At 36.7% G+C, this 21,270-nt stretch overlaps 1 protein-coding gene and 1 non-coding gene across 4 annotated transcripts; both read left to right on the top strand.

Moving 5' to 3' along the window:
• Positions 1–3,602: 3,602 nt before the first annotated feature.
• LOC130962084 (probable E3 ubiquitin-protein ligase RHC1A) lies at positions 3,603–6,482 on the top strand. Of its 3 annotated transcripts, none has more exons than XM_057888178.1 (2): positions 3,603–3,762; positions 5,311–6,482. In XM_057888178.1, the coding sequence occupies exon 2, from the start codon at positions 5,390–5,392 to the stop codon at positions 6,320–6,322; it is 933 nt and encodes a 310-aa protein (XP_057744161.1). In that variant the 5' UTR covers positions 3,603–3,762; positions 5,311–5,389; the 3' UTR covers positions 6,323–6,482. The 3 variants fall into 3 exon arrangements, with proteins under 3 accessions (XP_057744161.1, XP_057744159.1, XP_057744162.1); XM_057888176.1 differs by having other exon boundaries at positions 5,292–6,482; XM_057888179.1 differs by having other exon boundaries at positions 3,605–3,762; positions 5,336–6,482.
• A 12,468-nt stretch (positions 6,483–18,950) lies between these two features.
• LOC130965073 (small nucleolar RNA R71) lies at positions 18,951–19,058 on the top strand. The gene has a single exon (XR_009081129.1). It is a non-coding gene; the product is annotated as a small nucleolar RNA R71 (small nucleolar RNA).
• The last annotated feature ends 2,212 nt before the right edge of the window (positions 19,059–21,270 follow it).

Raw genomic sequence — 21,270 nt, 5'->3', positions numbered from 1 at the left:
TAGGGCATTGAACGTTGGCTAGGAGGTTTTTTATGGGCATTGGACGCTGGTCTCTTCTCCTTTGGGCGCTGGACGCTAGAATAGGGCAGGAGGCTGGCGTTGAACGCCAGTTTTGGGCCTTCAATTCTAAAGCAAAGTATAAATTATTATATATTTATGGAAAACCCTGGATGTTAGTTTTTCATAGCCGTTGAGAACGCTCCACTTGGATTTCTTTAGCTCTAGAAAAGCTCTTTCGAGTGCAAGGAGGTCAGATCCGGACAATATCTACAGTGCTTTCTCTGCCTCTGAATCGGACTTTTGCTCCAACTCCTCAATTTCAGCTAGAAAATACCGGAAATTGCATAAAAACACACAAACTCATAGTAGAATCCAAAAATGTGAATTTTACACTAAAATCTATGAAAATATAATAAAACTTAAATAAAACATACTAAAAATATATGAAAACAATGCCAAAAAGCGTATAAAATATCTGCTCATCAACAATCCTACAAACAAACAAACCATACCAGCAACTTAGATTTAAAACCCTCAGAATTCATAAGTCAGAATAGCAGCATCTCATATAACTCAAATAAATATTAACAAGAGCATAATTATTTAAAAAAATAAGAATAATAGAGCATTATTCACAAAATTCAAATGATGTTCATAAAAAAATTACCTGAAGTCTTAAACTATGATTCAACAAAGCAGAAGATGTTGATTCTGAAAATGGAGGACGGTGATATGGCAAGAACTGAGAACAGAGGAAGTCAAGAACAGAGAACGGATGATACCAAGCCGATGGAGCCAAGCGACGAGATTGCGAGTGAGGCGGCGAGAAGTCTGAACCGCAAACCACGAACCATAGTCACGGAGAAAGTAGCGGCAACAAGCAAAAACGCGACGAAGGGGACAAACCTGACAATGCGTCTTCGCGAGGAACAGCTCTGAAAGGAAGCACGCCACGAAGAAGGAGGAACATCATGAGATCTCCACCGAGCAACTTCCGACGGTGGTCAGGAAGACGGAGTGGCCGATGAGTGGTTTGGTCTCTTTGAGGGTGGGTGAGAGATTGGGACTTAGGAGTGAATGGTTGCTGGTTGCAACACCGTTAACTCGTGAAGTGCGAGATTAGGGTTAGGTAAGGGTGAATTGAATTCCAAAAAGGCTGAAAGTAACGAATATATATATATTAATTATTGTGCGGATATGCAGATCTGCAGATCAAATATACGGATACGGAGCAGATATCTACGATCCGATTCTTGAAAGATGCGGATCAGATCCTATCTAATTCGATCAGTCTGCAGATCAGATTGTATCCGCAATTTTTAGATTGGATACGGATATTCATCGTGGATCTACGGATATGATCCGATCCAAAAACACCCTTAAATATATTTATTTAAATTAAATAAAAAATATGTCTAAATATATTAACATATACTCTAACTACTTATATCTTTTTATTCTAATATGTTGAATAAACTAGGTAAGTTTTTTAACAAAACTTCTAATTATAACTCAAAATACCTAACATGTTGACTAACTTAATAGAGTCTAAATATATAAACTAATTAATTACTCAAAACAAAAGAAAATAAACAAAAACTAACTTTGAAATCCAGTGCTTCGGCAATGTGCCACGTCGCATTTAGTCGGTTAATATTTTTATCGCGCATATATTATGGGAAAAGGGGGGTTTTACTTCAAATACTCAAACTAAAGATGTTAAAAGCTAACTAAATTTTAAAAAAATACTTAAAATGAATGAAGATCTTGACTGCAACCATTATATATAGGCATATGAGGGTATTATGATCACATTTATCATTATGATCATAACTCGAGTACTGTGACCCATTTTTTTACTGTATCTCAGGTACTCAGTACCCGTTTAGCCATCTGTGCTGCATCCCGAGTATATCCGATAATCGTGTATCATATCTCAAGTATTCAGTCGTCGAGATATACTTATAACTACTTTTGGGTCACAGCGAGATGTGGTATATTGTGCATTTTCGAAAATGCACTGTTTTATGGATTTCCGTAAATAATATAATTATTTAACTTAAATAAAAAAAATCTAAATATAAAAATATTATAAAATTATGCAAAGAGACTGCAATAAAGTAGATGATATAATGCATAGTTATCAGAACCACACCAGATTGACCGGTTCGATTGAAAAATCGATGAACTGGTAATTTAGCCGATTCTATTAGTGAATTAGACCGTACTTGTAATTGAACTGGTCAACGGTGGTCAAATCTGTTGAAAACCAATCAGTTCGCGCGCGTGCCGCCAAACTATCATATCGTAGGAGCGCGTCCACTGCAACTCCAAAAATGTTGATGGAGAGGTTCGAACATAAAGCAGAGTGCATAACGCACCTCCCCCTAGGGGTGTGCATGGGCCGGGTGAAACCGGGTTTGATGTGATCCAGACCCGGTCTGAAATATATACCGAGCATATTTATTAGATCCGAACCCAACCTTAGACCCGATGAAACCTATACACTTTCGGGCCACGATTATATCGAGTAAAAATCGGGTAAAAACTGGGCCGTTAACATTATATTACCTTGATACCTTCTTATAAGCTAGCATGTGAAAATATCCAAATTTTCAATACTCCAACCATTATTTGACATGGTAAAATTCCCTTAGAAAAATAAAACAAGAACCAACTCTTCTCTAAAATTAAAACATAACCATAATCAATATTAATATTGTCTAATAACACCAAATATTTAAATAAATACAAATAACACAATATTATGCATTAATTAGTCTAAAATCTTATGCATTTTAAACATAAAACATTAACTTATAGTCTTATAATAACTAATAACAGAAATATTAAGGTTTACAATACATAAATTCCACATAAAAATAGCCATTATCCATAACTAATAACACAAAATATTAATTGTGTATGATGACCGGGCCACCGGGTCGATTTCGGGGTGACCCGAACCATGAGCCGGACTCGATCCGAAATAATGACTGGGCCTATTTTTGAGACTCTTACCCAACCATAAACCCGGTAAAATCACACCAAATTAGCCCCTAAAATGTTCGGAACCGGGCCAGGTCTTCGAGTCAGGCTGGACCATACACACCTCTACCTCTCGCTTGCCAGTACGCTATCTCATATCTCATTAATGTATGTTACAAAAAAGATATATATAATAAATCATGAATGAATTTCTATTTTTTTATCTTTTAAGTATAGATTGACATAAATACTAAATAAGTAACAACACATAATATACAAATATATTGATATATTGATATTGATTGTGTTATTTTTTGTTTTTGTATTTTTATTCATTTAAATTAAAAAAATATTTTATATTAATAACTAATTTATTATATATTTTTATATTATAAATTATATCTAAAAATTAATATTTAATTATTACTAATATATTTTTAAAAATATTTATTTAATTTTTAATTTTAATTTTATTTTTATAATTTTTTATTTTTATTTAATTATAACCAAATCAACCACATAAATTAATAACTCATCGCATGACTGGATGAATTACCAGTTTGGTTGTGATAATTATGGTACAGTGGATAAATTGTATGTTTGCGGGTGCCAGCTCAACAAGATGTCGGTTCTCCTTCTCTTTGCACTCTCCTCTCTCCCCACTCATCACTGCGTCACTCTCTTAGTCTTAGGGTTTTCCAACCTTCAAAGACTTTTCCTTTCTTCTCCGTTCACACATCAACGTGTCCTTCTCCAACCATCTTTTTGACTCTAGTACGTTGATTTTTTTTTCCATTATTTATTTATACGATCATGATAAAGTTAATGGTATATCACTTTTTCATTTCATCGCATCTTTTTCACCTTGCATTTCTCCTTGATTCTTGTCTGTAATGCTTAGATAGCTACATTCCTCATTTGTTTTTGAGGATGTTAGATCTTGCCCTTTCTTTCTTGTTTTTAATTTTGTTACTAAAAATGCCATGATTTCTACACATTTGAAGATTGCAATCGATGGTGTTTGTTTGCTTCTTAGGAACCAAATATAGTCATATTAATATAATTTTAAACCTAGATATGGAGGGAAAAGATGTTGAATCTGAGGGAATTCCAAGAGCCATTTCTTGCATATATAATATTCTTGTGAAGCTATTTGCTTGGAATCTGGTGATAGTAAAATAAGCTTGCGGGGTATGTGTAGTATACGAAATGGAGATAACTACCAATTTCAGTCCCAAAATTCAAGACTTTGGCAATTTAGTTTAAGATAGATGTCAGTGCCCTTATAAATTAGTCTCCAAATGATTAGTATACTTACAAATTAGCTTCTATAGAAAGATCAATATGATCAGGAGATAGTTCTTAAAGTGTTACGTCAATACTAACAAAGCTCAATAGGAATAACATCAGTTGAGTACCACAGACTAAGATATATCTTTTATGGACTAATTTGTTAGTGTTTTGTCTTTTAGATGATTACACTTTATGATGATTAAGGCTGATGTTTCATGTAAATTCTGACTGGTAAATCTCCTTTAGTTTTCTCTGGAATTGTTTTGACTTTTAAAGGGGAAACATATCATACTCTGGATATCTTCTAAGTTTGCTTCTAAAATATATATTCATACACACCCTCTGCTCCCGTTTTTCTTCGACCCTTACTACTTTTCAGTTAGGATGTCCATTTATTACCCTTTCACCATTGTTCTTGCTTCTTAAATGTGGGAGAATCCTATGTGGAGGGTTTATATATCATTAAGTTATTGGAATAAATGATACATAAATGACCTCTGTTTTGTAAGTGCTGGACCAGTTTCCTAGTAAACAGCACAAATTATAGGCTTCAAAGTTGTGACAAATTCCAACTTAAATTATTTATCTAGGGAGGTTGGAGTTTATTCTGTTGGTTTTTCTGCTAGGTTACATAGTAGAGGTTGAATGAATAAAATCGTAGAGGCTGCCTTCATTTGTTCAGCTCATGTTCCCTTGCCCATGTGCTTTTGAGCGAACGGTATCAGGATTGAGAATTATATAGATCATTGATAAACTTGAATAGATGTATCTTAAATAATATAAATCATTGGTGCTTTATCTGTGTACATAGTGAGTGCAGAGACTAATAGAGACAATTAACATAGTGACGTCTGCTCATTCCTGTTTATTTGGTATGGAAAGAAGATATGTAGATAGTTTGGTGGTTACTGTATACGATTTAAATGCCTGAGCCTGAGTCCTATACTGATATCAAACTTTTTTGCCTTCCTTTCTATTTTTTTCTCTTTTTTTTGGCTGCTTTATATTAGCATCATGCTGTTATAACAGTTAAAGATTGCCCTTTACTGCAAAGGAGCATTGGAGTTGGTCTATTGCGGAATTGCAGCTATCGAGAATAAACTAGAGGATGTCAAGCAGCAGGAACACTCATTGGTGTTACAGTTGCAGGAGGCCAATTCGACTGGGATGGCGAGATGCGGTTTGCCCTAGCTGTAATGAGGGATTTATTCAGGAACTTAATGATATGGTGCATGTTAACCCTCTGGAATTCTTTGGACTAGATAACAATGAAGAGCATGACCAAAGATTTGGACTTATGGAAACTTTCTCTTCCTTTATGCGGCAGCAAATGGCAGACAGAAGTCATAGTCATGATATCAGGGCACAGTCGGAATCTATTTCGGAGCATGGGGCAGGTTTTGCTCCTTTGTTGATATTTGGTGGTCAAATTCCTTTTAGATTATCTGGACATGGTGGTTTTGAGGCTCTCTTTAATGGGACTCCAGGTATTGGTCTTACACGAGGCAACACAGGTGATTATTTTATTGGTCCTGGACTTGAAGAACTGTTTGAACAGCTCTCAGCTAATACTCGCCAAGGACCTCCACCTGCATCCAGATCCTCTATAGATGCAATGCCTACTATCAAAGTTACACAGAGGCATCTTCGTTCGGATTCACATTGTCCGGTGTGCAAAGATAAATTTGAGGTAGGGACTGAAGCAAGACAAATGCCATGTAACCATATGTACCACTCGGATTGTATCGTTCCATGGTTGGTCCAGCATAACTCCTGCCCTGTTTGCCGTCAAGAATTGCCACCACAAGGATTGAGTGGTAACCAAGGCTCGAATGGCCGAAGTAGAGGTAACATTAGTGGCAGCACCAGTGGTAGGAGTGGTAGGGAGAACCAGGGAAGGCGAAATCCGTTTTCATTTTTGTGGCGTTTCCGCAGTTCTAATTCTAGCAGCAATGATAGAGCAACCCGAAGCAGCTCACCAACACCATCATTCCCCGATAGTAGTCATCACACGGAGTATTCTGGGTGGCCATTTGAATGACTTTAATGCGTGTAAAATTTTTATTTCATTTCTTTTATTTTTCTATTGAAAATGTATGGACTGGTTCTGATTGCTTGGAGTGGAGTGACATGAAATGAAGTGTGAACTTGTAACTTTATTGTAAAATGGCCAAGAAGAATACTCCATTGTTTCAAAATCATACTAATATAATGTTCTATGGGAGTAAGGTGTGCTTTTTTTCTTTGGCCAGTTTGGTCAAATAAGGATTTTTTTATCAAAAAATAATAATATAGCGATGCTATATGGCTAGTAAACATTATTATTTTCTGTTAGTATTTAGTCAGTAATAATTTATACTTATATTTATAATTTTGTATACAAGAAGTATATAATTTATACATATATTTATTAGAGTTTTATATACATGAACTAATACAATTTCCACTTATGAATTAATATAATTTGTATTTATGTTTTTTAAAATTTGCATACATAAATTAATAAAATAACAATTTAGTATTTATGTTAGTTAAATAATAACAAAAAATACTAAGTTGTTGATCTCCAAGGATTTTCATAATAATAATGGAAAGATGGGAGTAGGTGTTTTTTAAAAGATTTCATGTGTATCAAGTTAGGAAGAGGAGAATTTTTCTTTAGAAACATTTTTAGCTTGCAACAATATAATAGTGTTTTATGGAGAAAAATTGTTTAATGTTTGGAAGTTGCGAAATTTGTTTGTAAAAGTGGATATTTGTTTTTTAAATTAAGAACAAAAATTACAAAAAACTTCGTGATGTTTTACATTTGCCTTTCGTATATTGTTGAATCATGACCAAAAAAAAAAAGTATATTGTTGAATGATATCAGAAGTACACTTTCATAATTCAATAAATGTATTAACTTGTCATACGAAAATTATAAAATCTCAATTGAATTATGCAATTAACATATAAAAATAATGGAAATACTGTGTGATGAAGTGTTTTTAGTAATCGAATTCAGCTAAGTTTTGTTATACTTATTATACTATTAAGTGACCTATCTTTTTTTTTCATCTTCTCTTTCTTTCTTCTATATTTCTTCTTGCATGTCTTTACTGTTTGTATTTTTTTTTTTTTATAATTGTAACAAAACTTATAACAAACTAGAAAGAAAGAAGAGGAAAAAAAAACTAAAAATTTGAAAAACACGAAGAAAAAAATGCATAAAAAAATACAAAAATTTATTGGTGATAATATAGAAATTTTGTGATAATAAACAAAGAAAAGTTTTTGAAGGTAAACACAACTTTTTGAATATAACCATAGGAAGAAAACAAATAAGTTTATTAATGTTAAATATAGAAATTTTGTGATGATAAAAATATAATTTTTTTTAAGAGAAGCATAGCAAGAAAATACAAAAATTTATTGATGACAAACACATAAATTTGTTATTATAAACAGAATATTTTTAAAAACGTAAACACAGAATTTTTTGAAAAGAAACACAGAAATTTATCGACGATAAATACAAATTTTGTGATGGAAAACACATAAATTTTTTAACAAACTTTTTAAAGAGAAGCATAGGGAAAAAAAAAAGTAGAAATTCAACTTGAATAACACATAAAACTTTGCTCTTCTATTCATGTTACATTTCTATATTATTCAATTAGAATTTTCTAGGTTTTCAACAAAAATTTAAGTGCTTTCCTTTTCTTCATTCAATTAAAAGATCGATATGCATAATTTAAAACAATTTTGGTGTTACTCAACTTTTATTTTTGTGTTAATTATCTAAAATTTCAGTATTCTTGAGCTAAAGTTTTTGCCTTATTATTCTTCTATATAATTCAACTTAAAAAATTCTGAATGGTTCAAAATAATTTGTGTTCTTTTTTTATGGCATTTCTTTGTTATGCTTATGTTCAATTAAATTTAAAAATGTTTAAATGAAATAATTCATTTCTTTAATAAAAACATATATAGACATAGGAAATTATTTTATATCAATAATAAAACAAAAAAAAAAGTGAGAAGAAACACAGTGAGAGTAAAACAAATAGGAAGTGAAAGAAGAAGAAGAACGAAAAAAAAAGCGTGATTTTACGCATATATTTATGTGGATGAATTTTGTGAAATTGGTAAAATTGCACAAGTAAAGGATTGGAATCATGTCTCTAAACTTTTTTAAATTTAAATTAAGAACTTAAAAACCTTTTTTAAATCTTGAAACTTGTATCCTTAAGAAAACATTAGAGTGAGTTCAAAAACTTTATATTAGTTTTTTTAAAACATATTTGAGACACCTATTACAGGAAAAATGCTTAATATCTTCGGATATTTTGTTGAATTTAGCCTCGCACATTAGCAGCAATTTTACTGTCGAATTTATTGGTGGTTGAGACAATAAATTTGTCAGGTCAAAGTATTACTGTCGGATTTGTGTTTCTAATAGTAAATTTGCTGGTAATAACTGGAGAAAAAAAAAGAGGCGTGAAAACTAAGGTCAGATTTACTAGCAAAAATTAGGGTCAGATTTACCATCACGAAAATTAAGCGCTGATAAATTCGAAAGTAAGGTTGCCCTAAATTCAAAGCGCGCAGCCCTCCTCTCTCACTTTCGAATCCTATCCTCTCTCCACCACTCTCCTTTCTCTTTCTCTCTCCCCTGTAACCACCAGCAGTAGCCCCTTCGGCCAACCTCTCCCAGTGCCATCCCCTTCCAATCTCCTCCAACAACTGCGTTGATTCAGCTATATCTCATTTCATTGCGTGAAATGGAGCTACTCCCTCTGTCGCTGCCGTGGATGTCGTTATCGTTGTTGCTCCCTCTATCATCGGAACTGCGTCTCTCTTCTCTCCTTCAGGTAGGTTGTCCTCATCTTTTTTCTATTTCACTCTTTTTTTATTTTTTTACTTGTTAATTTTTAATATTTAAAAAATTTATGAACAAATTTTAAATATTGGAATTAGAATACATTATCATTTCAAAAACAAAATTTTAGAACATAATGGTTGTTTTATTAGATATGAAATCTAATGTAGATACACAAGTTGAACCTTGCTTTATAGATGAGCTTAATTAATTAATTAAGACCATGTATATATGACTTTGTATAAAGTAGCTAGGCGACTTAGGCATAATAATTATTAGAATTTTAAAATGTTACTAGAGGGAATAATAAGAAATGGGATTGAGAAGAGGAATCATATTTTCTTTGAATACGTAGAATTTAGAGACTGCAACTCAGCAATCTTAGTAGAGTGGGGAGGATGGCAAAAACTCTTCTGCTCCCATCATCCATCCTGATGTGGTGTAATTCCAGACCGCATCTGAGTTGTACACTCAGCTACCATCCCTGCCAATTTCGAGGATGTCGATTTATGGGAGTAGGTTCACATTCTTACCCAAAGCCTTCAAAACCTAGGTCATCAGCTACATCTAACTGAGGAGGGGTATAACAAGGTCCTCACATGCATGGTAGAGAGGCATACACTACAAGAAAAAGTGTTGCGTACTGTCAGATTTACTGGTGGATTTAGCGTCGCGTGTTACCATTGGATTTACCGTTGGATTTACAGGCAGAATGGGAACTATTTCACCGTGTCAAACTTTTACCATCGGATTTGCTATTCCGATGGTAAATTTGCTGGTAATAATTAGAGGAAAAATGGGAAACTTGGCGTGGATTAGTAACCGTCGGATTTACTGGCGGATAAATGTAACTCAATTTAGTGTGACGCAGCGTTTTGGTCACGTGTAAAATATTATCGTTAGATTTATCTGCCAGTAAATCCGACGGTAACTAGCCCTAAAATTCAAAGCGTGAATCCTCTCCCCCTTCATTTCGAATCCCCCTTTCTCTCTACCTTCTTTTCTCCCATTCTCTCTAATCATCTCCCTGTCATTTCGTTAGCCCGCCGTCACCGACAGCGCCTCTGTAACCCCCTTTTGCCGCCTTCTCTCCCCTTTATCGAAACCAGCTCCTTCTTTCATTCTCTCCCCTACGGAACCCAGCGTCAGCCGCAAAACCTTCTCTCCTTCTCTGTTCGCCTCGCCGTTAGAGCTTCCTCGAGCACCGTCACAGTGCTCTACCAGCATCAACTGTTGCTACCATTGCATCTCCTTCTCCTGAGTTCTTCTTGCTCTGCTCGAAGCTCAAGTTCCATGATCACTCTTTTTCTCTGTTTAAGTTAATTTAGGATTTAGTTATATATTAATTTCTCGTTAATAAGTAAAATTGGTTATCATTATTTTTAGTTAGTTAGATGATTTAAATATGGATTTGGATTTTTCTAATTAGAATTGTTGTTAGTTTATATATAGTTCAACATGTTGTTATATTTTCTGAATTTGAATTTGTTTGGACAAGATTGATTGATTTTCTGCTGAATTTCTATGTGTTGCTGATTGTTGTGTCATTGATACTGATTTGTGTGAATTAATGTTAAAGAAATACTTGGTTCTGCTATTTCTTGTTGTTTGATGCTTTTGCATGCCAAATGCTTTGATTATATGTCCCTATGTCTAATTTGTGTTTTAGTTGATAATTAGTATTATGTTTGAGTTAGATTTAATTATTAGTTTTAGCTAGAAGATTTAAGTTGTTAAGATAGGTTAGATTTAAAATATTAGGTTGTACTCATTTACTATATCAATGTAAGTGCATTATTTTTAGGATTATTCTAATTCATATGTATAGTTATTGAAGAAATCATTTATTTTAATGCAATAATTAACACTCATTTTTTAAATCTTGGTGAAATATAACTTAATTCCATATATTTTTAAATAAATGTATAATGCTTAACGTTACATACAATGACATGCTTTGAGATTTAAATATCAATATATATGATACCCTTATAGATGTATACAATAGTATAAATACGTTAATATATTCTGCTAGAAATATTGTGAATTTAGTTAAGTTTTGACCAAGGTTTAAAAAACCGGACTAGTCATCAAACCACTCTAACTACTGGTTCATTGGTTCATAGGTCTAACCGGTTCAACCAAAAGAACCATTTTAAAATAAAATAATAAATAAATTATAAATAAACATCATAAAATATAATTATAGTCTAATATAAATCTTAAATATCTTCCAAATTTAAAACATAACATGAAATGTCGTTAGAACTAGGAGGATTAGAATTAGTAACATCATTCAAATTAGGAGGATTAATGTAAAACCCGGTTAATTAACGGCTAATTAACTCATAAATGAGAATTTATTCTAGAAAGCCCTAAATGCAATTTTTATGTCTAAATGTGATAGAGGAGATTGAGACGAGAATTTCGGTACCAATTTTATAGAATTCGAACCAAGATTGGACCGAACGGGCCAAATCGGGCCAACCAAACCCAAAGTGGGCCCTTGGCCCAACATAACTAAACCAAAACCCTAGTTTTCAGCACTCTCTCTCCTCACACAACACTATTACACGCTGAAAATTGAAGAGAGGGGAGGAAGAACACTCTCTCAAGTTCTTTCTCTCACTTGATCTTCAAACCACCATAACTTTTGATCTAGAGCTCCGATTGCCGCTCCGTTTGCGGCTACGTGTTCACCGCGGAGAGCTCTACAAAACCCATACAATCAATCTTGAGGTAAGCCACGTTTTGCTCTTCGAATTTCCAGCATTGTTTTCGAGTTTCATGAGCAAAAATGTTGAGATTTTGGGCTCTTTGATGTTATAGGACCCAACTCTCTTGAAGGAGAAGGTTAATCTTGTCTCCTTGGACCTTGGGTGTGGTAAGATTCTCAACCCTAGTGTAACTTATTGTTCTATGATGTTTGGGTATTGAGATATTGTGTATGGGTGGTGCACGAAATTGTGATCATCAATGGCACCATCAACATGGTACGCTCAATTGCAATCTCAACTTTTTATCACAACTTCGCACAACTAACCAGCAAGTGCACTGGGTCGTCCAAGTAATAAACCTTACGCGAGTACGGGTCGATCCCACGGAGATTGTTGGTATGAAGCAAGCTATGGTCATCTTGTAAATCTCAGTCAGGCAGATTCAAATGGTTATGGATGATTTATGAATAAAGCATAAAATAAAGATAGAGATACTTATGTAATTCATTGGTGAGAACTTCAGATAAGCGTATGGAGATGCTTTGTCCCTTCCGTCTCTCTGCTTTCCTACTGTCTTCATCCAATCCTTCTTACTCCTTTCCATGGCAAGCTGTATGTTGGGCATCACCGTTGTCAGTGGCTACAGTCCCGTCCTCTCAGTGAAAATGTTCAATGCGCTCTGTCACAGCACGGCTATTCAGCTGTCGGTTCTCGATCATGTCGGAATAGAATCCATTGATTCTTTTGCGTCTGTCACTAACTGGTGTGCGAAATTGTGATCACTACTTTTCACAACTAAAATAATCCCTAGTAATGGCCCCAAAAACTTGGTGCTCAATACCATGGCATAAACACAACTTTGCACAACTAACCAGCAAGTGCACTGGGTCGTCCAAGTAATAAACCTTACGCGAGTAAGGGTCGATCCCACGGAGATTGTTGGTATGAAGCAAGCTATGGTCACCTTGTAAATCTTAGTCAGGCAGACTCAAATGGGTATAGTGATATACGAATAAAGCATAAAGATAAAGATAGAGGTACTTATGTAATTCATTGGTAGGAACTTCAGATAAGCGTATGAAGATGCCTTCCCTTCCGTCTCTCTGCTTTCCTACTGTCTTCATCCAATCCTTCTTACTCCTTTCCATGGCAAGCTTATGCAAGGGTTTCACCGTTGTCAGTGGCTACCTCCCATCCTCTCAGTGGAAATGTTCAACGCACCCTGTCACGGCACGGCTATCCATCTGTCGGTTCTCGATCAGGCCGGAATAGAATCCAGTGATTCTTTTGCGTCTGTCACTAACGCCCCGCCTTCAGGAGTTTGAAGCACGTCACAGTCATTCAATCATTGAATCCTACTCAGAATACCACAGACAAGGTTAGACCTTCCGGATTCTCTTGAATGCCGCCATCAGTTCTTGCCTATACCACGAAGACTCTGATCTCACGGAATGGCTGGCTCGTTTGTCAGGCGAGCACTCGGTTGTCAGGCGATCAACCATGCATCGTGTATCAGGAATCCAAGAGATATTCACCCAATCTAAGGTAGAACGGAGGTGGTTGTCAGTCACACGTTCATAGGTGAGAATGATGATGAGTGTCACGGATCATCACATTCATCAAGTTGAAGAACAAGTGATATCTTGGACAAAGAACAAGCGGAATTGAATAGAAGAACAATAGTAATTGCATTAATACTCGAGGTACAGCAGAGCTCCACACCTTAATCTATGGTGTGTAGAAACTCCACCGTTGAAAATACATAAGAACAAGGTCTAGGCATGGCCGAATGGCCAGCCTCCCAATGATCTAAGATAGCATAAAATGAAGGTAGCTACCCAGATATCTCAATACAATAGTAAAAGGTCCTACTTATAGAAAACTAGTAACCTAGGGTGTACAGAGATGAGTAAATGACATAAATATCCACTTCCGGGCCCACTTGGTGTGTGCTTGGGCTGAGCAATGAAGCAATTTCGTGTAGAGACTCTTCTTGGAGTTAAACGCCAGCTTTTATGCCAGTTTGGGCGTTTAACTCCCATTTAGGTGCCAGTTCCGGCGTTTAACGCTGGAATTTCTGAGAGTGACTTTGAACGCCGGTTTGGGCCATCAAATCTTGGGAAAAGTATGGACTATCATATATTGCTGGAAAGCCCAGGATGTCTACTTTCCAACGCCGTTGAGAGCGCGCTAATTGGAGTTTTGTAGCTCCAGAAAATCCACTTCGAGTGCAGGGATGTCAGAATCCAACAGCATCTGCAGTCCTTTTCAGTCTCTGGATCAGATTTTTGCTCAGGTCCCTCAATTTCAGCCAGAAAATACCTGAAATCACAGAAAAACACACAAACTCATAGTAAAGTCCAGAAAAGTGAATTTTAACTAAAAACTAATAAAAATATACTAAAAACTAAACCAAATATACTAAAAACATACTAAAAACAATGCCAAAAAGCGTACAAATTATCCGCTCATCACAACACCAAACTTAAATTGTTGCTTGTCCTCAAGCAACTGAAAATCAAATAAGATAAAAAGAATAGAATATGCAATAAATTCCAAAAACATTTATGAAGATCAGTATTAATTAGATGAGCGGGGCTTTTAGCTTTTTGCCTCTGAACAGTTTTGGCATCTCACTCCATCCTTTGCAACTCAAAATGATTGGCTTCTTTAGGAACTCAGAATCCAGATAGTGTTATTGATTCTCCTAGTTAAGTATGATGATTCTTGAACACAGCTACTTTATGAGTCTTGGCCGTGGCCCAAAGCACTCTGTCTTCTAGTATTACCACCGAATACATACATGCCACAGACACATAATTGGGTGAACATTTTCAGATTGTGACTCAGCTTTGCTAGAGTCCCCAATTAGAGGTGTCCAGGGTTCTTAAGCACACTCTTTTTGCCTTGGATCACAACTTTATTTCTTTCTTTTTCTTTCTTTTTCTCTTTCTTTTTCGTTTTGTTTTTTTGCCTCTTTTTTTTTTGTATTCACTGCTTTTTCTTGCTTCAAGAATCATTTTTAATGATTTTTCAGATCCTCAGTAACATGTCTCCTTTTTCATCATTCTTTCAAGAGCCAACATTCATGAACCACAAATTCAAAAGACATATGCACTGTTTAAGCATACATTCAGAAGACAAAAATATTGCCACCACATCAAAATAATTAAACTGTTATAAAATTCAAAATTCATGCAATTCTTTTTCTTTTCAATTAAGCACGTTTTTTTTTTTCATTCAAGAAAGGTGATGGATTCATAGGACATTCATAACTTTAAGGCATAGACACTAAGACATTAATGATCACAAGACACAAACATGGACAAACATAAGCATTAAAATTCGAAAAACAGAAAATAAAGAACAAGGAAATTAAAGAACGGGTCCACCTTAGTGATGGCGGCTCTTTCTTCCTCTTGAAGATCCTATGGAGTGCTTGAGCTCCTCAATGTCTCTTCCTTGTCTTTGTTGCTCCTCTCTCATGATCCTTTGATCTTCTCTAATTTCATGGAGGATGATGGAGTGTTCTTGATGCTCCACCCTTAGTTGTCCCATGTTGGAACTCAATTCTCCTAGGGAGGTGTTTAGTTGCTCCCAATAGTTTTGTGGAGAAAAGTGCATCCCTTGAGGAATCTCAGGGATCTCATGATGAGTGGGGTCTCTTGTGTGCTCCATCCTCTTCTTAGTGATGGGCTTGTCCTCATCAATAGGGATGTCTCCCTCTATGTCAACTCCAACTGAATAACAGAGGTGACAAATGAGATGAGGGAAGGCTAACCTTGCCAAGGTAGAGGACTTGTCTGCCACCTTATAAAGCTCTTGAGCTATAACCTCATGAACTTCTATTCCTTCTCCAATCATGATGCTATGAATCATGATAGCCCGGTCTATGGTAACTTCGGACCGGTTGCTAGTGGGAATGATTGTGCGTTGGATAAACTCCAACCATCCTCTAGCCACGGGTTTGAGGTCATGCCTTCTCAATTGAACCGGCTTCCCTCTTGAATCTCTCTTCCATTGGGCGCCCTCTTCACATATGACTGTGAGGACTTGGTCCAACCTTTGATCAAAGTTGACCCTTCTAGTGTAAGGGTGTTCATCTCCTTGCATCATGGGCAAATTGAATGCCAACCTTACACTTTCCGAACTAAAATCCAAGTATTTCCCCCGAACCATAGTAAGATAATTCTTTGGATTCGGGTTCACACTTTGATCATGGTTCTTGGTGATCCATGCATTGGCATAGAACTCTTGAACCATCAAGATTCCGACTTGTTGAATGGGGTTGGTAAGGACTTCCCAACCTCTTTTTCGGATCTCATGTCGGATCTCCGGATATTCACTCTTTTTGAGTAAAAAAGGGACCTCGGGGATCACCTTCTTCAAGGCCACAACTTCATAGAAGTGGTCTTGATGCACCCTTGAGATGAATCTTTCCATCTCCCATGACTCGGAGGTGGAAGCTTTTGCCCTCCCTTTCCTCTTTCTAGAGGTTTCTCCGGCCTTGGATGCCATAAATGGTTATGGAAAAACGAAAAAGCAACGCTTTTACCACACCAAACTTAAGAGGTTTGCTCGTCCTCGAGCAAAAGAAGAAAGAAGAGAGTAAAAGAAGAAGAAATGAGGAAGAAGGGAATGGCTTTTGTGTTCGGCCAAAGAGGGGGAGAAGTGGTGTTTAGATTGTGTGAAAATGAAGGGGTGAAGAAGGGTATATATAGGGGAGGGAGAAGGGTAAGGTTCAGTAAAGTGAGGGTGGGTTTGGGAGGGAAAGTGGTTTGAATTTGAATGGTGAGGTAGGTGGGGTTTTATGAAGGATGGATGTGAGTGGTGAAGAGGAAGATGGGATTTGATAGGTGAAGGGTTTTTGGGGAAGAGGTGTTGAGGTGATTGGTGAATGAGTGAAGAAGAGAGGGAGTGGTGGGGTTGGTGGGGATCCTGTGAGGTCCACAGATCCTGTGGTGTCAAGGAAAAGTCATCCCTGCACCAAATGGCATGCAAAATCACGTTTTGAGCCAATTCTGGCGTTAAACGCCGGGCTGATGCCCATTTCTGGCGTTTAACGCCAGGGTCTTGCCCTTTTCTGGCGTTTAACGCCAGTCTGGTGCCCTTTTCTGACGTTAAACGCCCAGAATGGTGCCAGACTGGGCGTTAAACGCCCACCTGCTAGCCTTACTGGCGTTTAAACGCTAGTAAGTTCTTCCTCCAGGGTGTGCTATTTTTCTTCCTGTTTTTCATTCTGTTTTTGCTTTTTTAATTGATTTTGTGACTTCTCATGATCATCAACCTAAAAAAAAACATAAAATAACAAAAGAAAATAGATAAAATATAGCATTGGGTTGCCTCCCAACAAGCGCTTCTTTAATGTCAGTAGCTTGACAGAGGGCTCTCATGGAGCCTCACATTTTCTCAGAGCAATGTTGGAACCTCCCAACACTAAACTTAGAGTTTGAATGTGGGGGTTCAACACCAAACTTAGAGTTTGGTTGTGGCCTCCCAACACCAAACTTAGAGTTTGACTGTGGGGGCTCTGTTTGACTCTGATTTGAGAGAAGCTCTTCATGCTTCCTCTCCATGGTGACAGAGGGATATCCTTGAGCCTTAAACACAAAGGATTCTTCATTCACTTGAATGATCAGTTCGCCTCTATCAACATCAATCACAGCCTTTGCTGTGGCTAGGAAGGGTCTGCCAAGGATGATGGTTTCATCCATGCACTTCCCAGTCTCTAGGACTATGAAATCAGCAGGGATGTAATGGTTTTCAATCTTCACCAAAACATCCTCTACAAGTCCATGAGCTTGTTTTCTTGAGTTGTCTGCCATCTCTAATGAGATTCTTGCAGCTTGCACCTCAAAGATCCCTAGCTTCTCCATTACAGAGAGAGGTATGAGGTTTACACTTGACCCTAAGTCACACAGAGCCTTCTTGAAGGTCATGGTGCCTATGGTACAAGGTATTGAAAACTTCCCAGGATCTTGTCTCTTTTGAGGTAATTTCTGCCGAGACAAGTCATCCAGTTCTTTGGTGAGCAAAGGGGGTTCATTCTCCCAAGTCTCATTTCCAAATAACTTGTCATTTAGCTTCATGATTGCTCCAAGGTATTTAGCAACTTGCTCTTTAGTGACATACTCATCCTCTTCAGAGGAAGAATACTCATCAGAGCTCATGAAAGGCAGAAGTAAATCCAATGGGATCTCTATGGTCTCATTTTGAGCCTCAGATTCCCATGGTTCCTCATTGAGGAACTCAATGGAGGTCAGTGCACGCCCACTGAGGTCTTCCTCAGTGGCGTTCACTTCCTCTCCTTTCTCTCCAAATTCGGCCATGTTGATGGCCTTGCACTCTCCTTTTGGATTTTCTTCTGTATTGCTTGGGAGAGTACTAGGAGGGAGCTCAGTAATTTTCTTGCTCAGCTGTCCCACTTGTGCCTCCAAATTCCTAATGGAGGACCTTGTTTCAGTCATGAAACTTTGAGTGGTTTTGATTAGATCAGAGACCATGGTTGCTAAGTCAGAGTTGTTCTGCTTAGAATTCTCTGTCTGTTGCTGAGAAGATGATGGAAAAGGCTTGCCATTGCTAAACCTGTTTCTTCCACCATTATTGTTGTTGAAACCTTGTTGAGGTCTCTGTTGATCCTTCCATGAGAAATTTGGATGATTTCTCCATGAAGAATTATAGGTGTTTCCATAGGGTTCTCCTAGGTAATTCACCTCTTCCATTGAAGGGTTCTCAGGATCATAAGCTTCTTCTTCAGATGAAGCATCCTTAGTACTGCTTGGTGCATTTTGCATTCCAGACAGACTTTGATAAATCAAATTGACTTGTTGAGTCAATATCTTGTTCTGAGCCAGAATGGCATTCAGAGCATCAATCTCAAGAACTCCTTTCTTCTGATTTGCCCCATTGTTCACAGGATTTCTTTCAGAAGTGTACATGAATTGGTTATTTGCAACCATTTCAATTAGTTCTTGAGCTTCTGTAGGCATCTTCTTCAGATGAAGAGATCCTCCAGCAGAGCTATCCAAAGACATCTTGGACAGTTCAGAGAGATCATCATAGAAAATACCTATGATGCTCCATTCAGAAAGCATGTCAGAAGGACATTTTCTGATCAATTATTTGTATCTTTCCCAAGCTTCATAGAGGGATTCTCCATCCTTCTGTCTGAAGGTTTGGACTTCCACTTTAAGCTTACTCAATTTTTGAGGTGGAAAGAACTTTGCCAAGAAGGCATTGACTAGCTTTTCCCATGAGTCCAGGCTTTCTTTAGGTTGTGAATCCAACCATGTCCTAGCTCTGTCTCTTACAGCAAAAGGGAATAGCATAAGTCTGTAGACCTCAGGGTCAACCCCATTAGTCTTGACAGTGTCACAGATTTGCAAGAATTCAGCTAAAAACTGATGAGGATCTTCCAATGGAAGTCCATGGAACTTGCAATTCTGTTGCATTAGAGAAACTAATTGAGGCTTAAGCTCAAAGTTGTTTGCTCCAATGGCAGGGATAGAGATGCTTCTCCCATAGAAGTCGGGAGTAGGTGCAGTAAAGTCACCCAGCACCTTCCTTGCATTGTTTGCATTGTTGTTGTTTTCGGCTGCCATGTCTTCTTCTTTGAAGATTTCTGTTAGGTCCTCTACAGAGAGTTGTGCCTTAGCTTCTCTTAGCTTTCGCTTTAAGGTCCTTTCAGGTTCAGGGTCAGCTTCAACAAGAATGCCTTTGTCTCTGCTCCTGCTCATATGAAAGAGAAGAGAACAAGAAAATATGGAATCCTCTATGTCACTGTATAGAGATTCCTTGAGGTGTCAGAAGAACAGAAAAATAGAAGAAAGAGGTAGAAGAATTCGAACTTAATCAGATAGAGTTCGAATTGTGCATTGAGAAGGAGTGGTACTCCATAAATAGAAGGATGTGAAAAGAGGGGAAGAGAATTTTCGAAAATTAATTAAGAAGTTTTTAAAATCAATTTGAAAAATTGGTTGATAATTTTCGAAAACTCAAAGTGGAAAAAGAATCAAGTGAGTTTTGAAAAAGATTTTGAAGTTAGAAGTCAAAAAGATTTGATTGAAAACTATTTTGAAAAAGATGAGGTTAAGAAGATATGATTGGTTTTTTTAAAAAAAATGTGATTGAGAAGATATGATTTGAAAACAATTTTTTTAAAAAGATTTGATTTTAAAAATCAATAACTTGGCTATCAAGAAAAGATATGATTCAAACATTAAACCTTTCTCAACAGAAAAGGCAACATACTTGAAATGTGGAATCAAATCATTAATTGATAGCAAGTATCTTTAAAAAGGAAAGAAATTGATTTTGAAAACATTTGATTGAAAAGATATGATTTGAAAAAGATTTGATTTTGAAAAACTTTGAAAACTTGAAAAAAAATTGATTTGAAAACAAAATCCTCCCCCTTGTGCCATCTTGGCGTTAAACGCCCAGAATGGTGCACATTCTGGCGTTTAACGCCCAATGCACTACCTTTTTGGGCGTTAAACGCCCAACCAGGTACCCTGGCTGGCGTTTAAACGCCAGTCTGTCCTTCTTCACTGGGCGTTTTGAACGCCCAGCTTTTTCTGTGTAATTCCTCTGCTGCATGTTCTGAATCTTCAGTTCCCTGTACTATTGACTTGAAAATAGAACCAAGATCAAATAAACAATACATGCAAGACACCAAACCTAAAATTAGACACTAGACTCAAACAAGAAACATAAAATCTTTTTGGTTTTTATGATTTTGAAAAAAAAATTTTTTTTTGTGTTTTTTTTTTCGAAATTTATATGGAATTAGAAAATAAAAGTTTCAGAATTCTTAATTTGGATTCCAGGAATCATTGCAATGCTAGTCTAAGACTCCGGTCCAGGAATTAGACATGGCTTCACAGCCAGCCAAGCTTTCAAAGAAAGCTTCGGTCCAAAACACTAGACATGGCCAATGGCCAGCCAAGCCTTAGCAGATCATTGCTCCAATAGCAAGATTGATAGAGATCAACAAGCTCTTGTGATGATCAGTTGAAACCTCGGTCCAATAAGATTAAACATGGCTTCTCAGCCAGCCAGACTTCAACAGATCATCATGAAACACTAGAATTCCTTCTTAAGAACTCTGAAGAAAAATACCTAATCTAAGCAACAAGATGAACCGTCAGTTGTCCATACACGAAACAATCCCCGACAACGGCGCCAAAAACTTGGTGTGCGAAATTGTGATCACTACTTTTCACAACTAAAATAATCCCTAGTAATGGCCCCAAAAACTTGGTGCTCAATACCATGGCATAAACACAACTTTGCACAACTAACCAGCAAGTGCACTGGGTCGTCCAAGTAATAAACCTTACGCGAGTAAGGGTCGATCCCACGGAGATTGTTGGTATGAAGCAAGCTATGGTCACCTTGTAAATCTTA

This window comes from Arachis stenosperma, chromosome 2 (genome assembly GCF_014773155.1).
Source record: "Arachis stenosperma cultivar V10309 chromosome 2, arast.V10309.gnm1.PFL2, whole genome shotgun sequence".
In the NCBI taxonomy this organism is placed as follows: Eukaryota; Viridiplantae; Streptophyta; class Magnoliopsida; order Fabales; family Fabaceae; genus Arachis; species Arachis stenosperma.
This window is presented reverse-complemented; position numbering and strand designations above follow the sequence as displayed.

Excerpts from the sequence above, each read along its gene's own strand:
- LOC130962084 (XM_057888178.1), top strand. The coding sequence starts at position 5,390 with ATGTCAAGCAGCAGGAACACTCATTGGTGTTACAGTTGCAGGAGGCCA.